This window comes from Tachyglossus aculeatus, chromosome 17, assembly GCF_015852505.1.
Source record: "Tachyglossus aculeatus isolate mTacAcu1 chromosome 17, mTacAcu1.pri, whole genome shotgun sequence".
NCBI lineage: Eukaryota > Metazoa > Chordata > Mammalia > Monotremata > Tachyglossidae > Tachyglossus > Tachyglossus aculeatus.
Window position 1 is genome coordinate 10,226,948 of NC_052082.1, and position 25,516 is coordinate 10,252,463.

General features: G+C 50.2%; 1 protein-coding gene across 2 annotated transcripts in view; it reads left to right on the forward strand.

The window, feature by feature from the left end:
• PARM1 (prostate androgen-regulated mucin-like protein 1) overlaps window positions 1–24,816 on the forward strand; it is a 38,405-nt gene extending 13,589 nt beyond the window's left edge. For both annotated transcript variants that reach the window (XM_038759323.1, XM_038759324.1), the window contains exons 3-5: window positions 8,938–9,624; window positions 17,462–17,540; window positions 24,075–24,816. In XM_038759323.1, coding sequence (XP_038615251.1) covers window positions 8,938–9,624; window positions 17,462–17,540; window positions 24,075–24,159 — 851 coding nt within the window. In that variant the 3' untranslated portion in view covers window positions 24,160–24,816. The remainder of the gene's footprint in view (window positions 1–8,937; window positions 9,625–17,461; window positions 17,541–24,074) is intronic.
• Window positions 24,817–25,516: the final 700 nt, after the last annotated feature.

Here is a 25,516-nt window from a genome sequence, read left to right on the forward strand (position 1 = left end):
GTCTATAAGGGGTATGGGGGTGTGGATGTGTGTTTGTTGGGGGAGGGATACACAATCTAGCACCATCCTCCAAGGGCTCTGGGAAACGGGTGCCAACCTGGCGCTTAGTACAGTGCTCTGCACACAGTCAGCGCTCAATAAATACGATTGAATGAATGGGCCTGGGGGGAAGGGGAGACTGACAGGTGCCAGGCCTGGGGGTGGGGATGGGGGTGAGAGAGGGTCTTGGGAGCCCCCACCTCCCAAACCCATCCATCCCCAACTGCGGGGTCCCCATCCAAGAACCTCCCCTGTCAGTCAATCAACGTGATGGACAGGGAATGCCCCCCTTCTAATAATAATAATAATGGCATTTATTAAACGCTTACTATGTGCAAAGCACTGTTCTAAGCGCTGGGGAGGTTACAAGATAATCAGGTTGTTCCACGGGGGGCTCCCAGTCTTCATCCCCATTTTCCAGATGAGGTCACTGAGGCCCAGAGAAGTGAAGCGACTTGCCCCAAGTCACACAGCTGACAACTGGGGCAGCCGGTATTTGAACCCATGACCTCTGACTCCAAAGCCCGGGCTCCTTCCACCTGAGCCACGCTGCTTCTAGACTGTAAGCCCGCTGTTGGGTTGGGACCGTCTCTATATGTTGCCAACTTGGACTTCCCAAGCGCTTAGTCCAGTGCTCTGCACACAGTAAGCGCTCCATAAATACGATTAAATGAATGAATGAATGAATGTGTCTTTTTATTGTTGTATTGCCCTCTCCCAACCGCTCAGTACAGTGCCCTGCACACAGTAAGAGCTCAGAACAGTGCTCTGCACACGGTAATAATAATAATAATTATTATGGTATTTGTTAAGTGCTTTCTATGTGCCACTCATTTATTCATTCAATCATATTTATTGAGCACTTACTGTGTGCAGAGCACTGGACTAAACACTTGGGAAGTACAAGTCGGCAACATATAGAGACGGGTCCTACCCAACAACGGGCACTGTACTAAGCACTGGGGTGGGTAGAAGCAAATTGGGTTGGATACAGTCCCTGTCCCACGCGGGCTCACCGTCTCCATCCCCATGAGGTCACTGAGGCCCAGAGAAGCGAAGTGACTTGTCCAAGGTCACACAGCAGAGAAGTAGAGGAGCTGGGATTAGAACCCATGACCTTCTGACGCCCAGGCCCGGGCTCTAGCCGCTCCACCTCGCCCTCCCGCCCATGGCATCGGAGAAGCAGTGTGGCTCAGTGGAAAGAGCACAGACTTGGGAGTCTGAGACCATGGGTTCGAATCCCGACTCCACCACTTGTCAGCTGGGTGACCTTGGACAAGTCACTTAGCTTCTTAGTGCCTCAGTTACCTCGTCTCTAAAATGGGGATTAAGTCTGTGAGCCCCAGGTGAGACAACCTGATCACCTTATATCACCCCCAGTGCTTTGCACATAGTAAGCGCTTAACAAATACCGTAGTTATTATTATTATTGTGACCTGGGGCAAGTCATTTTCACTTCTCTGGGCCTCAGTTACCTCATCTGTAAAATGGGGATGAAGAATGTGAGCCCCATGGGGGACAAGGACTGTGTCCAACCTGATTAACTTGTATCTACCCCAGGGCTTAATACAGTGCTTGGCACAGAGTAAGCACTTAACAAGTACCACAGTTATTATTGCTCAAGAATGAGAGAGCTTATTATTATTACTACTATATAATATATAATTATATATTATTATTATATTATTGTTATAATCCAGCAGTTATTATTGCTTAAGAATGAGAGGTTTCCAGCATCATTTCTCCGCTTCTGCTGTGGGACGCAGACAGCTGAAGCTAGAACACTTTGCCCCATTTTCCCCCTCTTTCTCCAGTGCTTAGAACAGTGCTCGGCACATAATAATCATAATAATAATGGTCTTTATTCATTCATTCATTCATTCATTCATTCGTATTTATTGAGCACTGACTGTGTGCAGAGCACTGTTCTAAGCGCTGGGGAGGTTACAAGGTGATCGGGTTGTCCCATGGGGGGCTCACAGTCCTAATCCCCATTTTCCAGATGAGGTCACTGAGACCCACAGAAGTGAAGTGACTTGCCCAAAGTCACCCAGCTGGCAATTGGCAGAGCCGAGATTTGAACCCATGACCTCTGACGCCAAAGCCCACGCTCTTTCCATTGCGCCACGCTGCTTCTCACATAGTATGCACTTAACAAATGTCTTTATTATTATTATTATTATTATTATTATTATTATTACCATAAAACCCCGCAGGAAACCGGTGGTCAATTCGTCATCCCCCACCCGTGTGAGTGCTAAACCGAGAAGCAGCGTGGCCTAGGGGAGAGAGCCCGGGCCTGGGAATCAGAAGGACCTGGGTTCTAATCCTACCACTGCCACATGTCTGCTGTGTGTCACCTTGGGCAAGTCACTTCACTTCTCTATGCCTCAATTTCCTCAACTGTAAAATGGGGATACCCGTTCTCCCTCCTACTTGGAGCCCCACGCGGGAGAGGGACTGTGTCAGAACTAATTAACTGGAACCCCAGTGTCGGACGCATAGGGTAGGGACCGTCTCTATATGTTGCTGACTTGCACTTCCCAAGCGCTTAGTACAGTGCTCTGCACACAGTAAGCGCTCAATAAATACGATTGATTGATTGATACTGAGCCCTCAACGAATACCATTAAAAATAAAAAAATTGAGGATTAAAATGGCATCGCCTAGCCGCAGAGCTACTAGATCATCAATCATCGCATCAATCGTATTTATTGAGCGCTTACTATGTGCAGAGCACTGTACTAAGCGCTTGGGAAGTACAAATTGGCAACATATAGAGACAGTCCCTACCCAACAGTGGGCTCACAGTCTAAAAGGGGGAGATATGGAGAGATGGATTAGATTTCCCTCTGGGGGGCTGGACCGGGGCCACTGTGACTATACTAGCTGTCTTCCCCACGTCTCCCAACCCCCATCAGCTTCTGTTTCTGGCAAAATAAAGCAATAGCCGCTTCCCTGGGATGATGAATAAAAAACAAAAACACAGACTCGAGGTAGGGTGTTTATAAAGACTGTGAGCCCCACGTGGGACAGCCTGATCACCTTGTAACCTCCCCAGTGCTTAGAACAGTGCTGTGCACATAGTAAGCGCTTAATAAATGCCATTATTATTATTATTATTATAAAGTACAGCCCTAGGTGAGCAAACACCAGGCCCACCCTTGGAGAAAGTGTTGTTCCAAAGGGATTTTGTTTTTTCCCCAGGAGAAGTGTCCAGCAGGAATCCACTGGCTCTCAACCAGTACCCATGGAGTTTAGCCATCTCACCCGGTTTTTTTGATGGTTTATTTGCTCTTTAATAGTATTTATTAAGCGATTATTATGTACCAGAGAAGCAGCGCGGCTCAGTGGAAAGGGCACGGGCTTTGGAGTCATGGTTTCAAATCCCGGGTCCGCCAATTGTCAGCTGTGTGACTTTGGGCAAGTCACAACTTCTCTGTGCTTCAGTTGCCTCATCTGTAAAATGGGGATTGACTGTGAGCCCCCCGTGGGACAACCTGATCACTTTGTAGCCTCCCAGGCGCTTAGAACAGTGCTTTGCACATAGTAAGTGCTTAATAAAAGCCATTATTATTACCAGACACTGCATTAAGCACTGGGGTAGATACACGGTAATCCATTTGGGCACAGTCCCTGTCCCTCAAGGGGCTCGCAGTCTTAGTCCCCATTTTGCTCATGAGGTAACTGAGGCACGGAGAAGTGAAGTGGATTCCCCAAGGTCACGCAACAGATGAGAGGCAGAACCGGGATTAGAACCCAGGTCCTTATGACTCCCAGGATCATGCTCTACTTCTCAAGCAGCGTTGTACTTCCCAAGCGCTTGGCCCAGTGCTCTGCACACAGTAAGTGCTCAAAAAATATGATTGAATGAATGAATGACTTGGGCTGTGTTTGCAGGTCCATACGTCGAATACGAAGCCTGGCGATATCCCGTCAGACAGAAAATGTAATTTCAAATTAGCAGTTGAGTTCTTTGCGAATGGAGTGGGTCAACAGTGTGGCTCAGTGGAAAGAGCCCGGGCTTTGGAGTCAGAGGTCATGGGTTCAAATCCCGGCTCAGCCACTTGTCAGTTGTGTGACTTTGGGCAAGTCACTTAACTTCTCTGGGCCTCAGTTCCCTCATCTGTAAAATGGGGATTAAGACTGTGAGCCCCCCGTGGGACAACCTGATCACCTTGTGTCCCCCCAGTGCTTAGAACAGTGGTTTGCACATAGTAAGCACTTAACAAATACCATTATTATTATTATTATACATTCACCAGAGTGGGAACCTCACCTCACAACCTCAGAAAGGGGATGAAGACGATGAACCTGACTTCCTTGTATCTCCCCCAGTGCTTAGAACAGTGCTTGGCACATAGTAAGCGCTTAAGAAATAGCATCGTTATTATCCAGGCAGCGGGTGAGCTCAATCCTCTCAGCTTGGTGGGGCCTGGGAGCAGGAAGAGCCTCACAAGCACATGTGCAGCGGTTCTCCTGAGGGAAAGGGGCGAAATCTCGCTCTTCCCAAATGGATTCATTCGTTCATTCAATTGTATTTATTGAGCGCTTACTGTGTGCAGAGCACTGTACTAAGCGCTTGGGAAGTACAAGTTGGCGACATATAGAGACGGTCCCTACCCGACAACAGTCTAGAAGGGGGAGACACAACAAAACAAAATATGTGGACAGGTGTCAAGTGGTCAGAATAAACAGAATTAAAGCTAAATGCACATCATTAAGAAAATAGAATAGTAAATGTGTACAAGTAAAATAAATAGAGTAATAAATCTGTACATACATATATACAGGTGCTGTGGGGAGGGGAAGGAGGTAGGGTCGGGGGGATGGGGAGGAGAGGGAAAAGGGGGCTCAGTGCTGGGAAGGCCTCCTGGAGGAGGTGAGCTCTCAGTAGGGCTTTGAAGGGAGGAAGAGAGCTGGCTTGGCAGATGTGTGGAGGGAGGGCATTCCGGGCCAGGGGGAGGATGGGGGATGGGGGTCAATCAATCAATCGTATTTATTGAGCGCTTACTTTGTGAAGAGCACTGTACTAAGCGCTTGGGGGTCGACGGCGGGACAGGCGAGAACGAGGCACAGTGAGGAGGTTAGCGATCGCAGAGGAGAGGAGGGTGCGGGCTGGGCTGGAGAAGGAATGGATCCGAAAGCCGAACTTTTTTGGTCACCAACCATCTGGGCCGTGCCAAACAGACGGAGTAACAAGCGCATTTTCAATCTGAGGGATTTCAGTCTGATTAGTCGTTGATGCTGGCCAAATTGAGTGCATTAAAAGATGAGGTGAGGAGCAGTGATCGGGCTGGGCTATTCCTGGGGAATGTAGAGAATTTCCACAGTCCTAGGTAATAATAATAATCATGATGATGGCATTTGTTAAGTGCTTACTATGTGCCAAGCACCGTTCTAAGCGCTGGGGGAGATACAAGGTCATCAGGTGGTCCCACGTGGGGCTCACAGTCTTCATCCCCATTTTCCAGATGAGGGAAATGAGGCCCAGAGAAGTGAAGTGACTTGCCTAAAGTTACACAGATGATAAGTGACGGAGTCGGGATTAGAACCCACGACCTCTGCCTCCCAAGCCTGGGCTCTTTCCCCTGAGCCACGCTGCTTCTCGTCATTGTGAGTCTAGATCTCGGCCATCTCTCGATGTGTTATCTGTCTCTCAATATTGTTTAGTCACTCTCCTTTAAACTGAGGGCACTCTGGTCTTCCAAATAGAGCAGCGCTTTCTTTTTCTTCTGGTCTTTGTGAAGTGCTCACTTTGTGCCGTGTCTGGCACATAGTAAGCGCTTAACAAATACCAACATTATTAATAATAATGTTGGCTGGGGAGTCAGAGGTCGTGGGTTCTGATCCCGACTCCGCCACTTATCATCTGTGTGACTTTAGGCAAGTCACTTCACTTCTCTGGGCTTCAGTTCCCTCATCTGTAAAATGGGGATGAAGACTGGGAGACCCACTTGGGACCACTTGATGACCTTGTATCTCCCCCAGTGCTTAGAACGGTGCTTGGCACATAGTAAGCACTTAACAAATGCCATCATATTATTATTATTATTATTATTATTATTATTATTATTATTACCTAGGACTGTGGAAATTCTCTACATTTCCCAGGAAAAGCCCAGCCCGATTACTGCTCCTCACCTCATCTTTTAATTCACACAATTATTAATAATACTGTTGGTATTTGTTTAGCGCTTACTATGTGCCAAGCACTGTTCTAAGCACTGGGGTGGATACAAGATAATCAGGTTGTCCCACGTGGGGCTCACAGTCTTCATCCCCATTTTACAGATGAGGGAACTGAGGCCCAGAGAAGTGAAGTGACTTGCCCAAAGGCACACAGGCGACAAGTGGCAGAGCTGGGATTTGAACCCACGACCTCTGACTCCCAAGCCCGGGCTCTTTTCACTGAGCCAAGCTGTTTCCCTATTACTATTATTATTACTGAGTACTGGGGGAGATACAAGTTAATCAAACAGCATGGTGTAGTGGATAGACCCCGGGCTTGGGAGTCAGAGGTTGTGTGTGGGTTCTAATCCCGGCTCTGCCACTTGTCTGCTGTGTAACCTTGGACAAGTCGCTTCACTTCTCTGTGCCTCAGTTCCCTCATCTGTAAAATGGGGATTAAAACTGTGAGCCCCATGTGGGACAACCTGATTTCCTCATATCTTGGAGAAGCAACATGGCTCAATGGAAAGAGCCCGGGCTTTGGAGTCAGAGGTCATGGGTTCAAATCCTGGCTCCACCAATTGTAGGCTGTGTGACTTTGGGCAACTCATTTAACTTCTCTGTGCCTCAGTTCCTTCATCTGAAAAATGGGGATGAAAACTGTGAGCCCCCCATGGGACAACCTGATTTCCTCGTATCTTGGAGAAGCAGCGTGGTCCAGTGGTAAGAGCCCAGGCTTTGGAGTCAGGGGTCATGGGTTCAAATCCCAGCTCCACCAACTGTCGGCTGTGACCTTTGGGCAACTCACTTAACTTCTCTGTGCCTCAGTTCCCTCATCTGGAAAATGGGGATGAAAACTGTGAGCCCCCCATGGGACAACCTGATCACCTTGTAACCTCCCCAATCAATCAATCAATCAATCAATCAATCGTATTTATTGAGCACTTACTGTGTGCAGAGCACTGTACTAAGCGCTTGGGAAGTACAAGTTGGCAACATATAGAGACAGTCCCTACCCAACAGTGGGCTCACAGTCTAAAAGGGGGAGACAGAGAACAAAACCAAACATACTAACAAAATAAAAAAAATAAATATGTACAAATAAAATAAATAAATAGAGCAATAAATGTGTACAAACATATATACATATATACAGGTGCTGTGGGGAAGGGAAGGAGGTAAGATGGGGGGGATGGAGAGGGGGACGAGGGGGAGAGGAAGGAAGGGGCTCAGTCTGGGAAGGCCTCCTGGAGGAGGTGAGCTCTCAGTAGGGCCTTGAAGGGAGAAAGAGAGCGAGCTTGGTGGATGGGCAGTGGGATTGGGGGCATTCCAGGCCCGGGGGATGACGTGGGCCGGGGGTCGATGGCGGGACAGGCGAGAACGAGGTACGGTGAGGAGATTAGCGGCGGAGGAGCGGAGGGTGTGGGCTGGGCTGGAGAAGGACAGAAGGGAGGTGAGGTAGGAGGGGGCGAGGGGATGGATGGACAGCCTGGAAGCCCAGGGTGAGGAGTTTCTGCCTGATGCGCAGATTGATTGGTAGCCACTAGAGATTTTTGAGGAGGGGAGGAACATGCCCAGAGCGTTTCTGGACAAAGACAATCCGGGCAGCAGCATGAAGTATGGATTGAAGTGGGGAGAGACAAGAGGATGGGAGATCAGAGAGAAGGCTGATGCAGTAGTCCAGACGGGATAGGATGAGAACTTGAACGAGCAGCACTTAGAACAGTGCTTTGCACATAGTAAGCACTTAACAAATACCATCATCATCATTACTATTATTACCCCAGGGCTTAGAACAGTGCTTGGCATATAGTAAGCGCTTTAAGAAATACCACTGTTATTATCCGGGCAGCGGGTGGGTTCAATCCTCTCAGCCTGGTGGGGCCTGGGAGCAGGAAGAGCCTCACTAGCACACAGTGAACTGGACACCACCTGCTCTGTTTTCTGTCATCAAGAATCACTAAGGGCCCACGACCCGTGGCGGGTGGCTGGCTCCGGCCGGGGCTGGGGAGGGGGAATTGAGGGGAGGAGGAAGCTCAGGCCCCAGCTGGGCCTCATCTGACCTCTATCACGCTCTAATATAACTGGGCTCGCAGTCTTCATCCCCATTTTCCAGATGGGGGAACTGAGGCCCGGAGAAGTGAAGTGACTTGCCCAAGGTCACCCAGCTGACAAGGGGCGGAGCCGGGATTTGAACCCATGACCTCTCCTTCCCAGACTGAGCCCCCTCCTTCCTCTTCCCTTCGTCCCCCTCTCCGTCCCCACCTCCCTCCCTTCCCCACAGCAACTGTATATAAGTATATATGTTTGTACATATTTATTACTCTATTTATTTATTTTACTTGTACAGATCTATTCTACTTATTTTATTTTGCTAATATGTTTGGTTTTGTTCTCTGTCTCCCCCTTCTAGACTGTGAGCCCACTGTTGGGTAAGGACTGTCTCTATATGTCGCCAATTTGTACTTCCCAAGCGCTTCATCCAGTGCTCTGCACACAGTAAGCGCTCAATAAATACGATTGATGATGATATCTATTCTATTTATTTTATTTTGTTAATGTGTTTGGTTTTGTTCTCCGTCTCCCCCTTCTAGCCTGTGAGCCCACTGTTGGGTAGGGACCGTCTCTAGATGTTGCCAACTTGGACTTCCCAAGCGCTTTGTCCAGTGCTCTGCACACAGTAAGCGCTCAACAGATACGATTGATTGATTGATTGATTTTTGGCAGGACTAAGCGTCCGCTGCTCGCCCGTGGAGCCCACAGCAACCGTCTCGCCCATCTCCCTCTCGTCCGAGTCCGCCAACCCGACGGGGCCCTGGACCGTTCCCCCACCAAGCCCCACGGCGGTCACTCCGGCCCCCGGGCCCCCGGGGGGATCGGCCACGTCCGCTTCTCCGGCTGCCGACTGGACGGCGGGGGACGGCCCCGGGGCCTCCTCCGGGACGGCCGCCTTGCCTGCCACCACGCCTGTCGCCACATCCGCCGCCTCTGACCGGCCAGGGGAAGGCCTGACCCCCTCCGCCCCATGGACGCCCACCAGCTCAGACCCTCGAGGGGCGTCTCTACAGCCCAGCCCAGGCCCCCCGTCCCCGTCGGACGCTTCCTCGGCCGGCTCTCATCCCAGGCCGGCCTCCCCTTCCTCGTCGGCGTCGCCCGCTCCGGCCACCAGCTCCACAGGCCGAAACCCGACGGGGCGAGAACATGCTGGACGCCTCCAGAGACCTTCAGGAGGCCCCACCTCAGCCCGAGAACCGACCCCCGAGCAGACATCGCCGCCGGCGGGGCCCGGGCCTGAAGAGACGTCTCCCCCGCCATCCGAGCCCCCCAAAGTGGCCCGTGAGCCCGAGGGGACGGAGCGGGCCTCGACCCCACCTGAGGTGATCATGGAGGAGGTCCGCCACGCGCTGAGTTCAGGTGAGCTGAGGCCTGCGGCGGGGATTGACGTCTAGACGGGTGGAGAGGCAGCGGGGCCTAGCGGATGGGGACTCGGGAACCGAACTGTACTTTCCAAGCGCTCAGTACAGCGCCCTGCACGCAGTGAGTGCTCAATAGATATGATTGAATGAGTGAATGGAAGATCTGGAAGGGCTCAAAATCGGCTTGTTTTAACCGATTAGCCCATCAAATCATCATCAATCGTATTTATTGAGCGCTTACTATGTGCAGAGCACTGTTCTAAGCACTGGGGAGGTTACAAGGTGATGAGGTTGTCCCTCGGGGGGCTCACAGTCTTAATCCCCATTTTCCGGATGAGGGAACTGAGGCCCAGAGAAGTGAAGTGACTTGCCCAAAGTCACACAGCTGACAATTGGCGGAGCTGGGATTTGAACCCACGGCCTCTGACTCCAAAGCCCGGGCTCTTTCCACTGAACCACGCTGCTTCAAAGCCTGCCACTCCCACGCTCCATCCAGCTTGTTTCTCCCCTGGAGAAGCAGCGTGGCTCAGTGGAAAGAGCCCGGACTTGGGAGTCAGAGGTCATGGGTTCTAATCCTGGCTCCGCCACTTGTCAGCTGTGGGACTTTGGGCAAGTCACTTCACTTCTCTGGGCCTCAGTTCCCTCATCTGTCAAATGGGGATGAAGACTGTGAGCCCCTCGTGGGGCAACCTGCTTGCCTTATATCCACCCCAGGGCTTAGAATGGTGCTTGGCACATAGTAAGCGCTTAACGAATACCATAATAATAATAATTGTTGTTATTATTATTATTATTATTAATCCTGGCTCTGCCACTTATCTGTTGTGTAACCTTGGGGAAGTCTTTTACTCCTCTTGCCTCAGTTCCCTCATCTGTATAATGGGGATTAAGACTGTGAGCCCCACGTGGGACAACCTCCTTACCTTGTATTCCCCCCAGCGCTTAGAACGGTGCTTGGCACATAGTAAGCACTTAAACACCATTATCATTATTGTGATTAATCCTGGCTCTGCCACTTGTCTGTTGTGTAACCATGGGCAAGTCTCTTAACTCCTCTTGCCTCAGTTACCTCATCTGTAAAATGGGGATGAAGACTGTGAGCTCAATGTGGGACAGGGACTGTGTCCAACATGATTAGCTTGTATCTACCCTAGTGCTTACTTAGTACAGTGCTTGGCACATACTAAATGCTTAGCAAGTACCCTGAAAAACTCCACCCCCATCCACTCCCTGCACAATGGAAAGGGTTTTTTTTGTTTGTTTTTTTTAATGGTATTTGTTAAGCGCTTACTATGTGCAAAGCACTGTTCTAAGCGCTTGGGGGGATACAAGGTGATCAGGTTGTCCCATGGTGGGGCTCACAGTCTTAATCCCCATTCTCCAGATGAGGGAACTGAGGCACAAAGAAGTGAAGTGACTTGCCCAAAGTCACCCAGCTGACAATTGGCAGAGCCGGAATTTGAACCCATGACCTCTGACTCAAAAGCCCGGGCTCTTTCCACTGAGCCATACTGCTTCTCTCCATACTGCTTCTCTTTGATGCTTTGTGGAATCAATCAGTCATATTTATTGAGCACTTACTGTATGCAATGCACTGTACTAAGCGCTTGGGAAAATACAATATAACAATATAGCCCAGAGGTCAGCAGCAGCATGAGAAGCAGCATGGCTCAGTGGAAAAACCACGGGCTTTGGAGTCAGAGGTCATGGATTCGAATCCCGGCTCTGCCACTTAGCTGTGTGACTTTGGGCAAGTCCCTTCACTTCTCTGGGCCTCAGTGACCTCATCTGTAAAATGGGGATGAAGACTGTGAGCCCTCTGTAGGACAACCTGATCACCTTGTAACCTCCCCAGCACTTAGAACAGTGCTGTGCACATAGTAAGCGCTTAATAAATGCCATTATTATTATCAGCAGGCAAGTGACAGGGCCACCTCCCCCTCACCTCCTCCTCCCCATTGCCCCCTCCTTACCTCCTTCCCCTCCCCACAGCACCTGGATATATGTATATATGTTTGTTCGTATTTATTACTCTATTTTTTTATTTGTATATATTTATTCTATTTATTTTATTTTGTTAATAAGTTTTGTTTTGTTGTCTGTCTCCCCCTTCTAGACTGTGAGCCCACTGTTGGGTAGGGACCGTCTCTATATGTTGCCAACTTGGACTTCCCAAGCGCTTAGTCCAGTGCTCTGCACACAGTAAGTGCTCAATAAATACCATTGAATGAATAAATGAACCCAGGTTTTGTGTCTCCCAGGCCCGTGCTCTTTCCATTAGGCCACACTGCTCGGCTTGGGAATTGTGGGATGGGGCCTTGGTTTTGTTCTCTGTCTCCCCCTTCTAGACTGTGAGCCCACTGTTGGGTAGGGACTGTCTCTATATGTTGCCAACTTGGACTTCCCAAGCGCTTAGTACAGTGCTCTGCACACAGTAAGCGCTCAATAAATACGATTGATTGATTGATTGCTTGTAAGCTGGCATCAGGGACATGGGTCTGCACTCTTTTCCGCCTGCTCATTGCCTGCAAACTGAGCGAAGAGAGAGTTAAAATAATAATAATAATGTTGGCATTTGTTAAGCCCTTATTATGTGCCAAGGAAGTCCTCCGGCCTGGAACTGGTCTCCTGGCAGTTTCCCCTCGAAGGAGCTGAGTTTTCCCCAGTCATTAGAAGGATTGTCAGGAAGCGTTGTGCGTTCGGGCCTGGGTTTTCCATTCCCAGTGGACATCGCTGGGCCTGAGACAGGATCGACGGTGAGCAGGAGCTCTCGGGGTGGCCAGAAGGCAGAGGGGACAGAGGGGGTTCACCGGCCTGGAACTTGGAGAGGCTGAAGGACTGAGCCCTGAGCTGCCCAGTCCAACCCTCTGGTCCTTGTTCTCCCAAAAGTTTGGCCCAAATGGCTCCCCACGACCGCGCCCTTCCCCGAGCCACCCCCGCTGCCCGCTCCGGCCGGCCCTATTCATTCATTCAATCGTATTTATTGTATAAATCGTATTATTTATTGATAAATCGTATATATCTCAATCTTAGAGAAGCAGCGTGGCTCAGTGGAAAGAGCCCGGGCTTTGGAGTCAAATCCCAGCTCCACCACTTGTCAGCTGTGTGACTTTGGGCAAGCCGCTTCACTTCTCTGGGCCTCAGTTCCCTCATCTGTAAAATGGGGATGAAGACTGTGAGCCCCCCATGGGACCACCTGATCATCTTGTAACCTCCCCAGCGCTTAGAACAGTGCTTCGCACATAGTAAGCACTTAATAAATGCTATTATTATTATTATTGGGCACTTACTGTGTGCAGAGCACTGGACTAAGCGCTTGGGTAGTCCAAGTTGGCAACATATAGAGACAGTCCCTACCCAACAGCGGGCTCACGGTCTAGAAGGGGGAGACAGAGAACCAAACAAAACATATTAACAAAATAAAATAAATAGAATAAATATGTACAAGTAAAATAAATAAATAAATAGAGTAATAAATACATATATACATATATACAGGTGCTGTGGGGAAGGGAAGGAGGTAAGGCGGGGGGGACGGAGGGGCCAGGAGAGGTCACACTGAGGCCCTGGCCTCCGCTGACTCTGGAGGCTGCGAGCCCAAGGACTTATTTTGGATTCTATTGTGACGGCCGGTCAGGGATGTAGTCTTGATCCCTATTCTGCAGATAAGGAGACTGAGGCTCAGAGAGGTGGAGTGACTTACCCAAGGTCACACAGCTGACAGGTGGCGGAGCTGGGATTCGAACCCGGCTCTGATTCATTCATTCATTCAATCGGATTTATTGAGCGCTTACAGTGTGCAGAGCACTGTACTAAGCGTTTGGGAAGTACAAGTTGGCAACATATAAAGACGGTCCCTACCCAATAGCGGGCTCACAGTCTAGAAGGTTGGAGTTAAAGGCGCCGGCTAATAACGTCCCCGCTCCGGCTACAAGCCTGACCCTCCCTGCTCCCCACGGGACGGTCCTCTCGCGACCTCAGAAAAATCCCAGGGTTTTCCAATTTGCCCTTATAAAGAGTTTGGGCCCAGGCCTCCGACTGGGAGGAAGCGAGCCTGGTGACCTGCGGGGGAAAAAGTTCCAGAATTCCAGGCCTCCACAGTCAGCGGGAAAGGCGGGATGAGGGGGGGGTGGGTTGGTTGGGGCAGTTGGGGGGCTGGTGAGGAGGACCGGGGGGTTGCGGGAGGTGGTTGGGGGGCCTGTCATGGGCTGGTGAGGGGAAAGTTGGGGGTCTGAAGGTGGGCTGGTGAGGGTCGGGGAAGACGGTCAGAGGGGTGGCAGGGGAAGATGGTTTGGGGGGCCGGTGGATAATAATAATAATAATAATAATAATATAATTAATTGTTGATATTGTTAATATTAATTATAATATTACTATTACTATTATTTTATTATGGCATTTGTTAAGCGCTTACTATGTGCCAAGCCCCGTTCTAAGCACTGGAATAATACTGACACAAGGTAATCAAGTTGTCCCACATGGGGCTCACAGTCTTCATCCCCATTTTACAGATGAGGTCACTGAGGCACAGGAGAAGTGAAGCAACTTGCCCAAAGTCACACAGCTGACAAGTGGCAGCGGTGGGATTAGAACCCATGACCTCTGACACTCTAGCCCGGGCTCTTTCCACTGAGCCACGATGCTTCTCGGCATGTCAGGGGCTGGTGGGAGGGCTTGGGCCTGAGTCCTGGACTGATTCAGAGGACAGGTGGTCTTTTGCCCAGTTTTGATCTGATCTGTCCCCTCCCTAATAGGCATCAATTTAGAACAGGCTTCTTTTAAGTCCGTTTTTTTTATTTCATTTTGAGCTCTGAGCCTCCCTCCACCGTGCCTCCTGATGCCAATTCTATTTGTTCTGATGACTTTGACACCTGTCTACATGTTTTGTTTTGTTGTCCGCCTCCCCCTTCTAGACTGTGAGCCCGTTGTGGGTAGGGACCGTCTCTATATGTTGCTGACTTGTACTTCCCAAGCGCTTAGTCCAGTGCTCTGCACACAGGAAACGCTCAATAAATATGATTGAACGAATGAATGATGACTTTGACACCTTTCTACATGTTTTGTTTTGTTGTCCATCTCCCCCTTATAAACTGTGAGCCCGTTGTTGGGTAGGGACCGTCTCTAGATGTTGCCGACTTGTACTTCCCAAGCGCTTAGTACAGTGCTCTACACAAAGGAAGCGCTCAATAAATACCATTGAATGAATGAATGAAAGTTCCGTGGCTCAATGCCGGGCTTCAGACGGTCTTGGAGGGTGAGGGAATGAATGCAAAGTCTCTAGAGCATGCTCCCAAACATCTAGTACAGTTTTCGCCACTCAGTAGGCTCCAGTACAATCAATCAATCAATCAATCAATCAATCGTATTTATTGAGTGCTTACTGTGTGCAGAGCACTGGACTAAGCGCTTGGGATGTACAAGTACAGTTCTATGGCTAAGCGCTTAGTACAGTGCTCTGCACACAGTAAGCGCTCAGTAAATACGATTGAATGAATGGCTACAGTGGATGCACAATAAATGTTGTTGATGATGATCGAAGCGGTCACCACCCAAAGGTTCCTAGCCAAATGGTCTTCGTAATAATAATAATAATGATGGCATTTGTTAAGTGCTTACTATGTGCCAAGCACTGTTCTAAGCACTATGGTAGATACAAGATAATAATAATAATAATGGTATTTGTTAGGCCGCGTACTATGTGCCAGGCACTGTTCTAAACACTGGAGTAGATACAGGGTAATCAGGTTGAACCATGTGGGGCTCACAGTTTTAATCCCCATTTTACAGATGAGGTAACTGAGGCACCGAGAAGTTAAGTGACTTGCCCAAAGTCACACTGCAGACAAGTGGTGGAGCCGGGATTGGAACCCATGACCTTCTGACTCCAGGGCCTGGGCTCTAGCCACTGTGCTATGCTGCTTCTCATAATCTCCTGGGTAAAATGAGATTTTCTGATCTCATCAGTAATAAGAATAATAATAATAATAATAATGGCATTTGTTAAGCGCTTACTATGTGTCAGGCACTGTTTTAAGCACTGGGGGGGGAACAAGGTGATCAGGTTGTCCCACATGGGGCTCACAGTATTAATCCCCATTTTCCAGGTGAGGTAACTGAGGCCCGGAGAGGTTTAGTGACTTGCCCAAAGTCACCCAGCTGACAAGTGGCGGAGCCGGGATTGGAACCCATGACCTCTGGCTCCCAAGCCCGGGCTCTATCCACTACGCCAGGCTGCTTCTCATAATCTCATCGGTAAAATGAGATTCTCTGGTCTCATCGGTAGAAAACACTCCTGGGGCTATGGGGGGAGGAGGGTCCAGGGACCATCAGGAAGCCAGTGATAATAATAATGATGGCATTTATTAAGCGCTTACTATGGGCAAAGCACTGTTCTAAGCGCTGGGGAGGTTACAAGGTGACTAGGTTGTCCCACGTGGGGCTCACAGTCTTCATCCCCATTTTCCAAATGAGGGAACTGAGGCCCAGAGAAGTGAAGTGACTTGCCCAAAGTCACCCAGCTGACAATTGGCGGAACCGGGATTTGAACCCCTGACCTCTGGCTCCCAAGCCCGGGCTCTGTCCACTACGCCAGGCTGCTTCTCATAATCTCATCGGTAAAATGAGATTCTCTGGTCTCATCAGCAGAAAACACTCCTGGGGTTATGGGGGGAGGAGGGTCCAGGGACCATCAGGAGGCCAGTAATAATAATAATAATAATAATAATGGCATTTATTAAGCGCTTACTATGTGCAAAGCACTGTTCTAAACGCTGGGGAGGTTACAAGGTGACTAGGTTGTCCCACGTGGGGCTCACAGTCTTAATCCCCATTTTCCAGATGAGGTAACTGAGGCCCAGAGAGGTTTAGTGACTTGCCCAAAGTCACCCAGCTGACAAGCGGCGGAGCTGGGATTGGAACCCATGACCTCTGGCTCCCAAGCCCGGGCTCTATCCACTATGCCAGGCTGCTTCTCATAATCTCATCGGTAAAATGAGATTCTCTGGTCTTATCAGTAGAAAACACTCCTGGGGCTATGAAGGGAGGAGGGTCCAGGGACCATCAGGAAGCCAGTGATAATAATAATAATAATAATAGCATTTATTAAGAGCTTTCTATGTGCAAAGCACTGTTCTAAGTGCTGGGGAGGTTACAAGGTGACTAGGTTGTCCCAAGTGGGGCTCACAGTCTTCATCCCCATTTTCCAAATGAGGGAACTGAGGCCCAGAGAAGTGAAGTGACTTGCCTAAAGTCACCCAGCTGACAATTGGCGGAGCCAGGATTTGAACCCCTGACCTCTGGCTCCCAAGCCCAGGCTTTGTCCACTACGCCAGGCTGCTTCTCATAATCTCATCGGTAAAATGAGATTCTCTGGTCTCATCAGCAGAAAACACTCCTGGGGCTATGGGGGGAGGAGGGTCCAGGGACCATCAGGAAGCCAGTGATAATAATAATAATGGCATTTATTAAGCACTTAGGAAGCCAGTGATAATAATAATAATAATAATAATAATAATAATGTCATTTATTAAGCACTTACTATGTGCAAAGCACTGTTCTAAGCGCTGGGGAGGTTACAAGGTGATCAGGTGGTCCCACGGGGGGCTCACAGTGTTAATCCCCATTTTCCAGATGAGGGAACTGAGGCCCAGAGAAGTGAAGTGACTCGCCCAAAGTCACCCAGCTGACAACTGGCGGAGCCGGGATGTGAACCCCTGCCCTCTGCCTCCAAAGCCCGGGCTCTTTCCACTGAGCCACGCTGCTTCCCCCCCCAGGGGTCCTTACCTGGGGGTCCTTACCTGGGGTCTCACCTCCAACCCCTCCCGCCTCTTCCGCAGGGAGCATCGCTGCCATCACCGTGACCGTCATTGCAGTGTCACTGCTGGTTTTTGGCGTGGCGACGTACCTGAAGATCAGGTAAGGGCCGCGGCCCCCTCTTTCCCGGACCGACCACCCTGACCTCAGACACAGCGGGCAGCCTCCTTGACCCCTGAGGCCCGGCCACGCGGCAGGGGAGCTGCCCCTCTAAAGACCCCCCAGCATTTTGGCGATAAACTCCCATTACAACGCCAGGTGTTTCTACATTGACCCAGAGAATAATAATAATAATAATAATGTTGGTATTTGTTAAGCGCTTACTATGTGCCGAGCACTGGTCTAAGCGCTGGGGGAGATACAAGGGAATCGGGTTATCCCACGAGGGGCTCGCAGCCTTCATCCCCACTTGACAGAGGAGGGAACTGAGGCCGGGAGAAGTAAAGTGACTTGCCCAAGGTCACCCAGCTGACAAGTGGCGGAGCCGGGATTAGAACCCACGACCTCGGGCTCCCCAGCCCGGGCTCTTTAATAATAATAATCATCATCATCATCATCAATCGTATTTATTGAGTGCTTACTATGTGCAGAGCACTGTACTAAGCGCTTGGGAAGTACAAATTGGCAACATATAGAGACAGTCCCTACCCAACAGTGGGCTCGCAGTCTAAAAATAATAATAATAATAATAATAATGGTATTTGTTAAGCGCTTACTATGTGCAAAGCACTGTTCTAAGCGTTGGGGAGGTTACAATACAAGGTGATCAGGTTGTCCCACAGGGGGCTCACAGTTTTCATCCCCATTTTACAGATGAGGGAACTGCGGCACAGAGAAGTGAAGTGACTTGCCCAAAGTCACCCAGATGACAAGTGGCAGAGCCGGGATTAGAACCCATGACCTCTGGCTCCCCAGCCCTTGCTCTTTCCACTGAGCCACACTGCTTCAGGGTACCCCCATGAAAATAATAAGTGTGGAATGTGTGCCGAGCACTGTACTAAGCACTGGAATAGATACAAAGTCACCAGGTTGGACACAGCCCCAGCCCGGGCTCTTTAATAATAATAATAATAATGGTATTTGTTAAGCGCTTACTATGTGCAAAGCACTGTTCTAAGCGCTGGGGAGGTTACAAGGTGATCAGGTTGTCCCATGGGGGGCTCACAGTTTTCATCCCCATTTTACAGGTGAGGTAACGGAGGCACAGAGAAGTGAAGTGACTTGCCCAAAGTCACCCAGCTGACAAGTGGCAGAGCCGGGATTAGAACCCATGACCTCTGGCTCCCCAGCCCTTGCTCTTTCCACTGAACCACACTGCTTCAGTGTACGCCCATGAAAATAATGTGTGGAATGTGTACTGAGCACTGTACTAAGCGCTGGGATAGATACAAAGTCACCAGGTAATAATAATAATGATGATGGCATTTATTAAGCCCTTACTATGTGCAAAGCACTGTTCTAAGCTCTGGGGAGGTTACAAGGTGATCAGGTTGTCCCACGGGGCGCTCACAGTCTTAATCCCCATTTTACAGGTGAGGGAACTGAGGCCCAGAGAAGTGAAGTGACTTGCCCAAAGTCACCCAGCTGACAATTGGCGGAGCCGGGACTTGAACCCATGACCTCTGACTCCAAAGCCCGGGCTCTTTCCACTGAGCCACGCTGCTTCTCTAAAATCTGACCCCGCCACTCAGCCCCGTCCCCATCTGTGGCAAGAGCACCGACCTGGGAATCACAGGAACTGGGTTCTAATCTCCGTTCTGCCGCTCCCCGGCTGTGTGACCTTGGGCAAGTCACTTCTGTTTTCCGTCTCTCGGCTTCCCCCTTTGTAAAATGGGGATTCAACACCTGTTGTTGTCGTGTACGCTCCCCAGCACTTAGTAGGGTTCTTTGCATTCATTCAGTCGTATTTATTGAGCGCTTACTGTGTGCAGAGCACTGTATTAAGCGCTTGGCAAGTCCAAGTTGGCAACACATAGAGACGGTCCCTACCCAACAGCGGGCTCACAGTCTAGAAGGGGGAGACAGATGACAAAACAAAACATATTAACAAAATAAAATTAATAGAATAGTAAATATGTACAAGTAAATATCTGCCCCAGCGCTTAGTACAGTGCCTGGCACGTAGTAAGTGCTTAATTTAATATGTTTTGTTTTGTTCTCTGTCCCCCCTTTCTAGACTGTGAGCCCACTATTGGGCAGGGACCGTCTCTAGATGTTGCCAACTTGCACCTCCCAAGCGCTTAGTCCAGTGCTCTGCACACAGTAAGCGCTCAATAAATACGATTGAATGAATGAATGAAGGGCAAGGAGAGCCCCCCCATGCTCCCAACCTGCATCAGCGTGGCTCAGTGGAAAGAGCCCGGGCTTTGGAGTCAGAGATCATGGGTTCAAATCGTGGGCCCTGCCAACTGTTAGCTGTGTGACTTGGGGCAAGTCACTTCACTTCTCTGGGCCTCAGTTGCCTCATCTGTAAAATGGGGTTAAAACTGTGAGCCCCCCCGTGGGACAACCTAATCACCTTGTAACCTCCCCAGCGCTTAGAACAGTGCTTTGCACATAGTAAGCGCTTAAAAAATACCATCATTATTATTATTATTATCTTTCTCCTTGGCTCTTGCAACATCAGGAGCAATAGATCCCTGCACAGCCCCCCTGCCCTCCCTGGGCATCCCCTCTCTCCGTCTGCCCCTGAGGGTGCTTTCCTACCAGAGAGACTCCCACCTGCCCCTCCACCAGACCTGACCTTGGCATCACCTTGGCATCACCCTTTAGACTGTGAGCCCACTGTTGGGTAGGGACTGTCTCTATATGTTGCCAACTTGTACTTCCCAAGCGCTTAGTACAGTGCTCTGCACACAGTAAGCGCTCAATAAATACGATTGATTGATTGATTGATCACCTGGCAAACTCCCGGGCTGCCCCAGGCTGCTTTGACTCTGCTTTGACATTCCTTAAGGCCCCCCTCATTTTTCCTCTGCTCCTCCTCCCTCTGCCCAACCCCCTTCCCCTCCCCACAGCACTTATGTCTGTTTGTACATATTTATTACTCTATTTATTTTATTAATGATGTGGAGATAGCTATAATTCTATATATCTATTTTGATGGTATTGACACCTGTCTACTTGTTTTGTTTTGCTGTCTGTCTCCTCCTTCTAGACTGTGAGCCCGTTGTTGGGTAGGGACCGTCTCTATCTGTTGCTGGATTGTACGTGAGAAGCAGCGTGGCTCAGTGGAAAGAGCCCGGGCTTTGGAGTCAGAGGTCCTGGGTTCGAATACCGGCTCTGCCACATGTCTGCTGTGTGACCTTGAGCAAGTCACTTAACTTCTCTGAGCCTCAGTTCCCTCGTCTGTAAAACGGGGATTAAGACTGTGAGCCCTCCGTGGGACAACTTGATCACCTTGTATCCCCCCCAGCGCTTAGAACAGTGCTTTGCATATAGTAAGCGCTTAACAAATGCCATCATTAGTAGTAGTAGTAGTAGTAGTAGTAGTAGTAGTAGTAGTAGTAGTACAGTGCTCTGCACACAGAAAGCGCTCAATAAATACGATTGAATGAATGAATGAATGAACCCTTCTGGGACTCAGGAGAGCCGCCACCCCCAGTATTCCCAGAGCCACCAGGGCTTCCTCATTCATTCATTCAATCATATTTATTGAGCGCTTACTGTGTGCAGATCACTGTACTAAGCACTTGGGAAGTACAAGTCGGCAACATATAGAGATGGTCCCTACCCAACAACAGGCTCACAGTGTCTTAGTACCTCTTCTTCCTCCCGCTTAGACTGTGTGGGACAGGGAATGTCTGATCTGATTATCCTGTATCTCCCCATTCATTCATTCAATCACACTTATTGAGCGCTTACTGTGTGCAGAGCACTGTACTAAGCGCTTGGAAAGTTGGCAATATATAGAGACGGTCCCTACCCAACAACGGGCTCACAGTCCCCAGTGCTTAGTACAGTACTTAACTTCTCTATGCCTCAGTTCCCTCATCTGTAAAATGGGGATGAAGACTGTGAGCCCCCCCGTGGGGCAACCTGATCACCTTGTATCCCCCAGCACTTAGAACAGTGCTTTGCACATAGTAAGTGCTTAATAAATGCCATTATTATTACTACTTGGCACAGTAAGTGCTTAACAAATGGCAAAATTATTAGTCTTATTAGAGGCCTCTCCTTCCAGAGAGCAGCATATATCCTTAATAATAGTAGTAATTGTGGCATTTGTTAAGTGCTTACTATGTGCCAGGCACTGTACTAAGTGCCAGGGTGGATATAAGCAAATGGGGTTGGGCACAGTTCCTGTCCCCCAGGGGACTCACAGTCTCAATCCCCATTTTACAGACGAGGTAACTGAGGCACAGAGAGGTAAAACGACTTGCCCACGGTCACACAGCAGGCGAGTGGCAGAGACGGAATTAAAACCCATGACCTTCTGACTCCCAGTCCAGTGCTCGAGCCACTTTGCCGTGCTGCTTCTCCTGGGAAAATCCGCCAAAATCCCCCAAATCCTCCAACCTCTCAGATATCAGTTTTTTTCACGAGGTTTACAAGCATTCACATCTCAATTGAGTGTTTACTGTGTGTGCAGAGCACTGTACTAAGTATTTGGAAGAGTATAATAAAACAGAGGTGGTAGACATGCTCCCTGCCCACAGTGAGTTTACAGTCTAGACCAAGATTCAGATGGCGCTCCTTAGGCAGAGTTGCATTGGACAAACACGTATATTGCAACAACCAGACTTTCCTCCCCACGTGTTGGCAAACTAAGCAATCATCTCCTTCAACTCCATGAATGGGTCAAACCCCAGAGGGAGGAGGAGAGGAAGAGGAGGAGGAGAAGGAAGAGGGGAGAAGGAAAAGGGAGGAGGAAAAGAGAAAAGGGGGGACGAAGAGGAAAAGAAAGAGGAGGAGAAGCAGTGGGGTCCTAGTGAATGAGTCTCCATCACTTACCTGCTTTGTGTGACCCTGAGCGAGTCCCTTAACTTCTCTATGCCTCATCTGTAAAATGGGGACCAAGACCGAGTCCAACCTGATTGTCTTGTATCTACCCCAGCACAAAACACAGAGCCTGGCTTAACAAATACCATTTTAAAAAAGGAAAGGAAGGAGGGCGGGGACAGGGAGAGGGAGAAGGAGAAGAAAGGGAGAGGGTGAGAAGGAAGAGAGGGAGGAGGAAGTGGAGAAGAGGAGGGGGAAGTGGGGAGGAGGAGGAGGAAGTGAAGAAAAGTTGGAGGAAGAGAGGGAAGAGGAAGCGGGGAAGAAGAAGAGGAAGAGATGGAGGAGGAAGTAGAGAAGAGTTGGAGGAGGAGAGGGAGGAGAGAGTGGAGAAGAAGAGGATGTGGAGGGGAGGAAGAGAAAGTGGAGAAGAGGGAGATGAGGAGAAAGTGGAGGAGAGGAGGAGGGGGAGAGGGAAGAGGAAGTGGAGAAGAGGGAGGATGAAGAGGAAGAGAGGGAGGATGAAGAGGAAGAGAGGGAGGATGAAGAGGAAGAGAGGGAGGAGGAAGTGGAGAAGAAGAGGAGGAGGGGAAGGAAGAGGAAGTGGAGAAGAAGAGGAGGAAAGGGAAGAGCGAGTGGAGAAGAACAGGAGGAAGAGAGGGAGGAGGAAGTTGAGAAGAGTTGGAGGAGGAGAGGGAGGAGAGAGTGGAGAAGAACAGGACTTGGAGGGGAGGAAGAGAAAGTGGAGAAGAGGGAGATGAGGAGAAAGTGGAGGAGAGGAGGAGGAGGAGAGGGAAGAGGAAGTTGAGAAGAGGAGAGAGGGAGGAGGAAATGGAGAAGAGGAGGAGGAGGGGAAGGAAGAGGAAGCGGAGAAGAAGAGGAGGAGAGGGAAGAGTGAGTGGAGAAGAACAGAAGGAAGAGAGGGAGGAGGAACTAGAGAAGAGTTGGAGGAGGAGAGAGAGGAGAAGGTGGAGAAGAAGAAGACGTGGAGGGGAGGAAAAGAAAGTGGAGAAGAGGGAGATGAGAAAGTGGAGGAGAGGAGGAGGAGGAGAGGGAAGAGGAAGTGGAGAAGAAGGAGGATGAAGAGTAAGAGAGGGAGGAGGAAATGGAGAAGAGGAGGAGGAGGGGAAGGAAGAGGAAGTGGAGAAGAAGAGGAGAGGGAAGAGCGAGTGGAGAAGAACAGGAGGAAGAGAGGGAGGAGGAAGTAAGAAGAGTTGGAGGAGGAGAGGAAGGAGAGAGTGGAGAAGAAGAAGACTTGGAGGGGAGGAAGAGAAAGTGGAGAAGAGGGAGATGAGGAGAAAGTGGAGGAAAGGAGGAGGAAGAGAGGGAGGAGGGGAAGGAAGAGGAAGTGGAGAAGAGGGAGGAAGAAGAAGAGAGGGAGGAGGAAGTGGAGAAGAAGAGGAGAGGGAAGAGCGAGTGGAGAAGAACAGGAGGAAGACAGGGAGGAGGAAGTAAGAAGAGTTGGAGGAGGAGAGGGAGGAGAGAGTGGAGAAGAAGACTTGGAGGGGAGGAAGAGAAAGTGGAAAAGAGGGAGATGAGGAGAAGGTGGAGGAGAGGAGGAGAGGGAAGAAGAAGTGGAGAAGAGGGAGGATGAAGAGGAAGAGAGGGAGGAGGAAGTGGAGAAGAGGGAGGTGGGGAGGCGGCCACTGCCGGTGTGCAGAGGAAGAAATAACCCACCCCATGTCTCCCTGTCCCCAGACACTCGTCGTACGGGCGGCTTCTGGATGAGCACGGCTCCAACTCCTGGGGCAATTACAACAACCCCCTGTACGATGACTCCTAGCGGAGGATCCGGCTCCGGCCTGGGGCAGCCGGCCCTCGGCCTCCGAGAGCTTGGCCCAGGAGAATGATGCCAAGGACCCGACGGGCCTCGACCGAGGCTCCCAACCCCGGGGGTCACTGCAGCTCGTGATCTGCTCTTGTTTTCTCTCCCCGCCATCGCTACTGCCGCTGCTGCCGCCGCCACCACTACCCCCACCCTGGCAGTCCCAGGCAGGGCCGCCCCGTAACGGTCAATAAAAGCTGAACCCAGTGGAGACGGGGTTTCAGTGCCACAGCCGGGCCTCGCCGACCCCAGCCACCCCCAGAACGGCTGCCGAGGAGGGGCCCGGGGCTCCGGGGTCGGAGGCGTCTGAAAATCCACGCTTCTCGGTTGCCCTTTCCATCCTCGCTTCCCGGAATTCCAGCGGAAGCTCCGAAGGGCCATCTCAGCCTCCTCGGTTGCTTAGTGGATGACCATCGGAGTTCCTTCTCCGTGCAGGAGACTGGACTGAGCACCTCCTAAGCGCAGTACGCTGCCCCATGTACCTATTGTGTGCAGAGCACTGTACTAGATGCCTAGGGCATGCAGAGCACTATACTGAACGCCTCCTGTGGGCAAAACTGTACTAGGCCCTTGGAAGGGTATAATAGAAATAAAATCTCTGGCCCCTGCTGTCAAGAAGCTTATAATCTAAATAGGGGAGATGGAGCAGACACAAATTAGGTCCAAATAGTAGGAGTGAGGATGCGACTGATTGCGGTCAGAGGATGGAGAGACGAGTGGATGAAAGCAGGAACTAGCCCCTGAGGCGGCATGCGGGGTCGGGCTTTGGGCCAGGGAAGGTCAGGGAGGGTAGGGTCAGTTATGGAAGTGCCCTCTTTCGCTGTTTTCCTTTCACACTTGGCACCAGATTGGGCTGGGGGGGTGGGGGCCATTGAACATGGCTTGAGCCTAAATCCACCCTGTCATCATGGGCGGCCCATTGGTACACTGAGTGCTGCTGTTTTGAGGGGAGCAGAGCCAGCGTGTTTATTAAACACCGTTTGGATGCAGAGCTCTGGATATTAGCCAGGGTCCTCAGCCCTCAAAGACTCCCAATCTGAGGATAAATTGGGGATTGGCATCAGACACTGAAGAAGAAAATAAAGCGATAAATGCCGAAAATCAACATAAAAGATGAAAAGAAGGATTAATAGAAAATGCAATAATAGCTATCGTCCGCTACAGCCGGAAGAGAAGAGGGTCGGTTCTGGCGGCTCGGAGTACGACAGCCTTACCACGGCTGCGGCCTTCCCAGAATCTTCCACTTTGTGGAGCGACCCACCTCCGCCACCCCACTTCTGTTCCTCCGGACTAGCTGCGGAGGAAACCGGGGCAC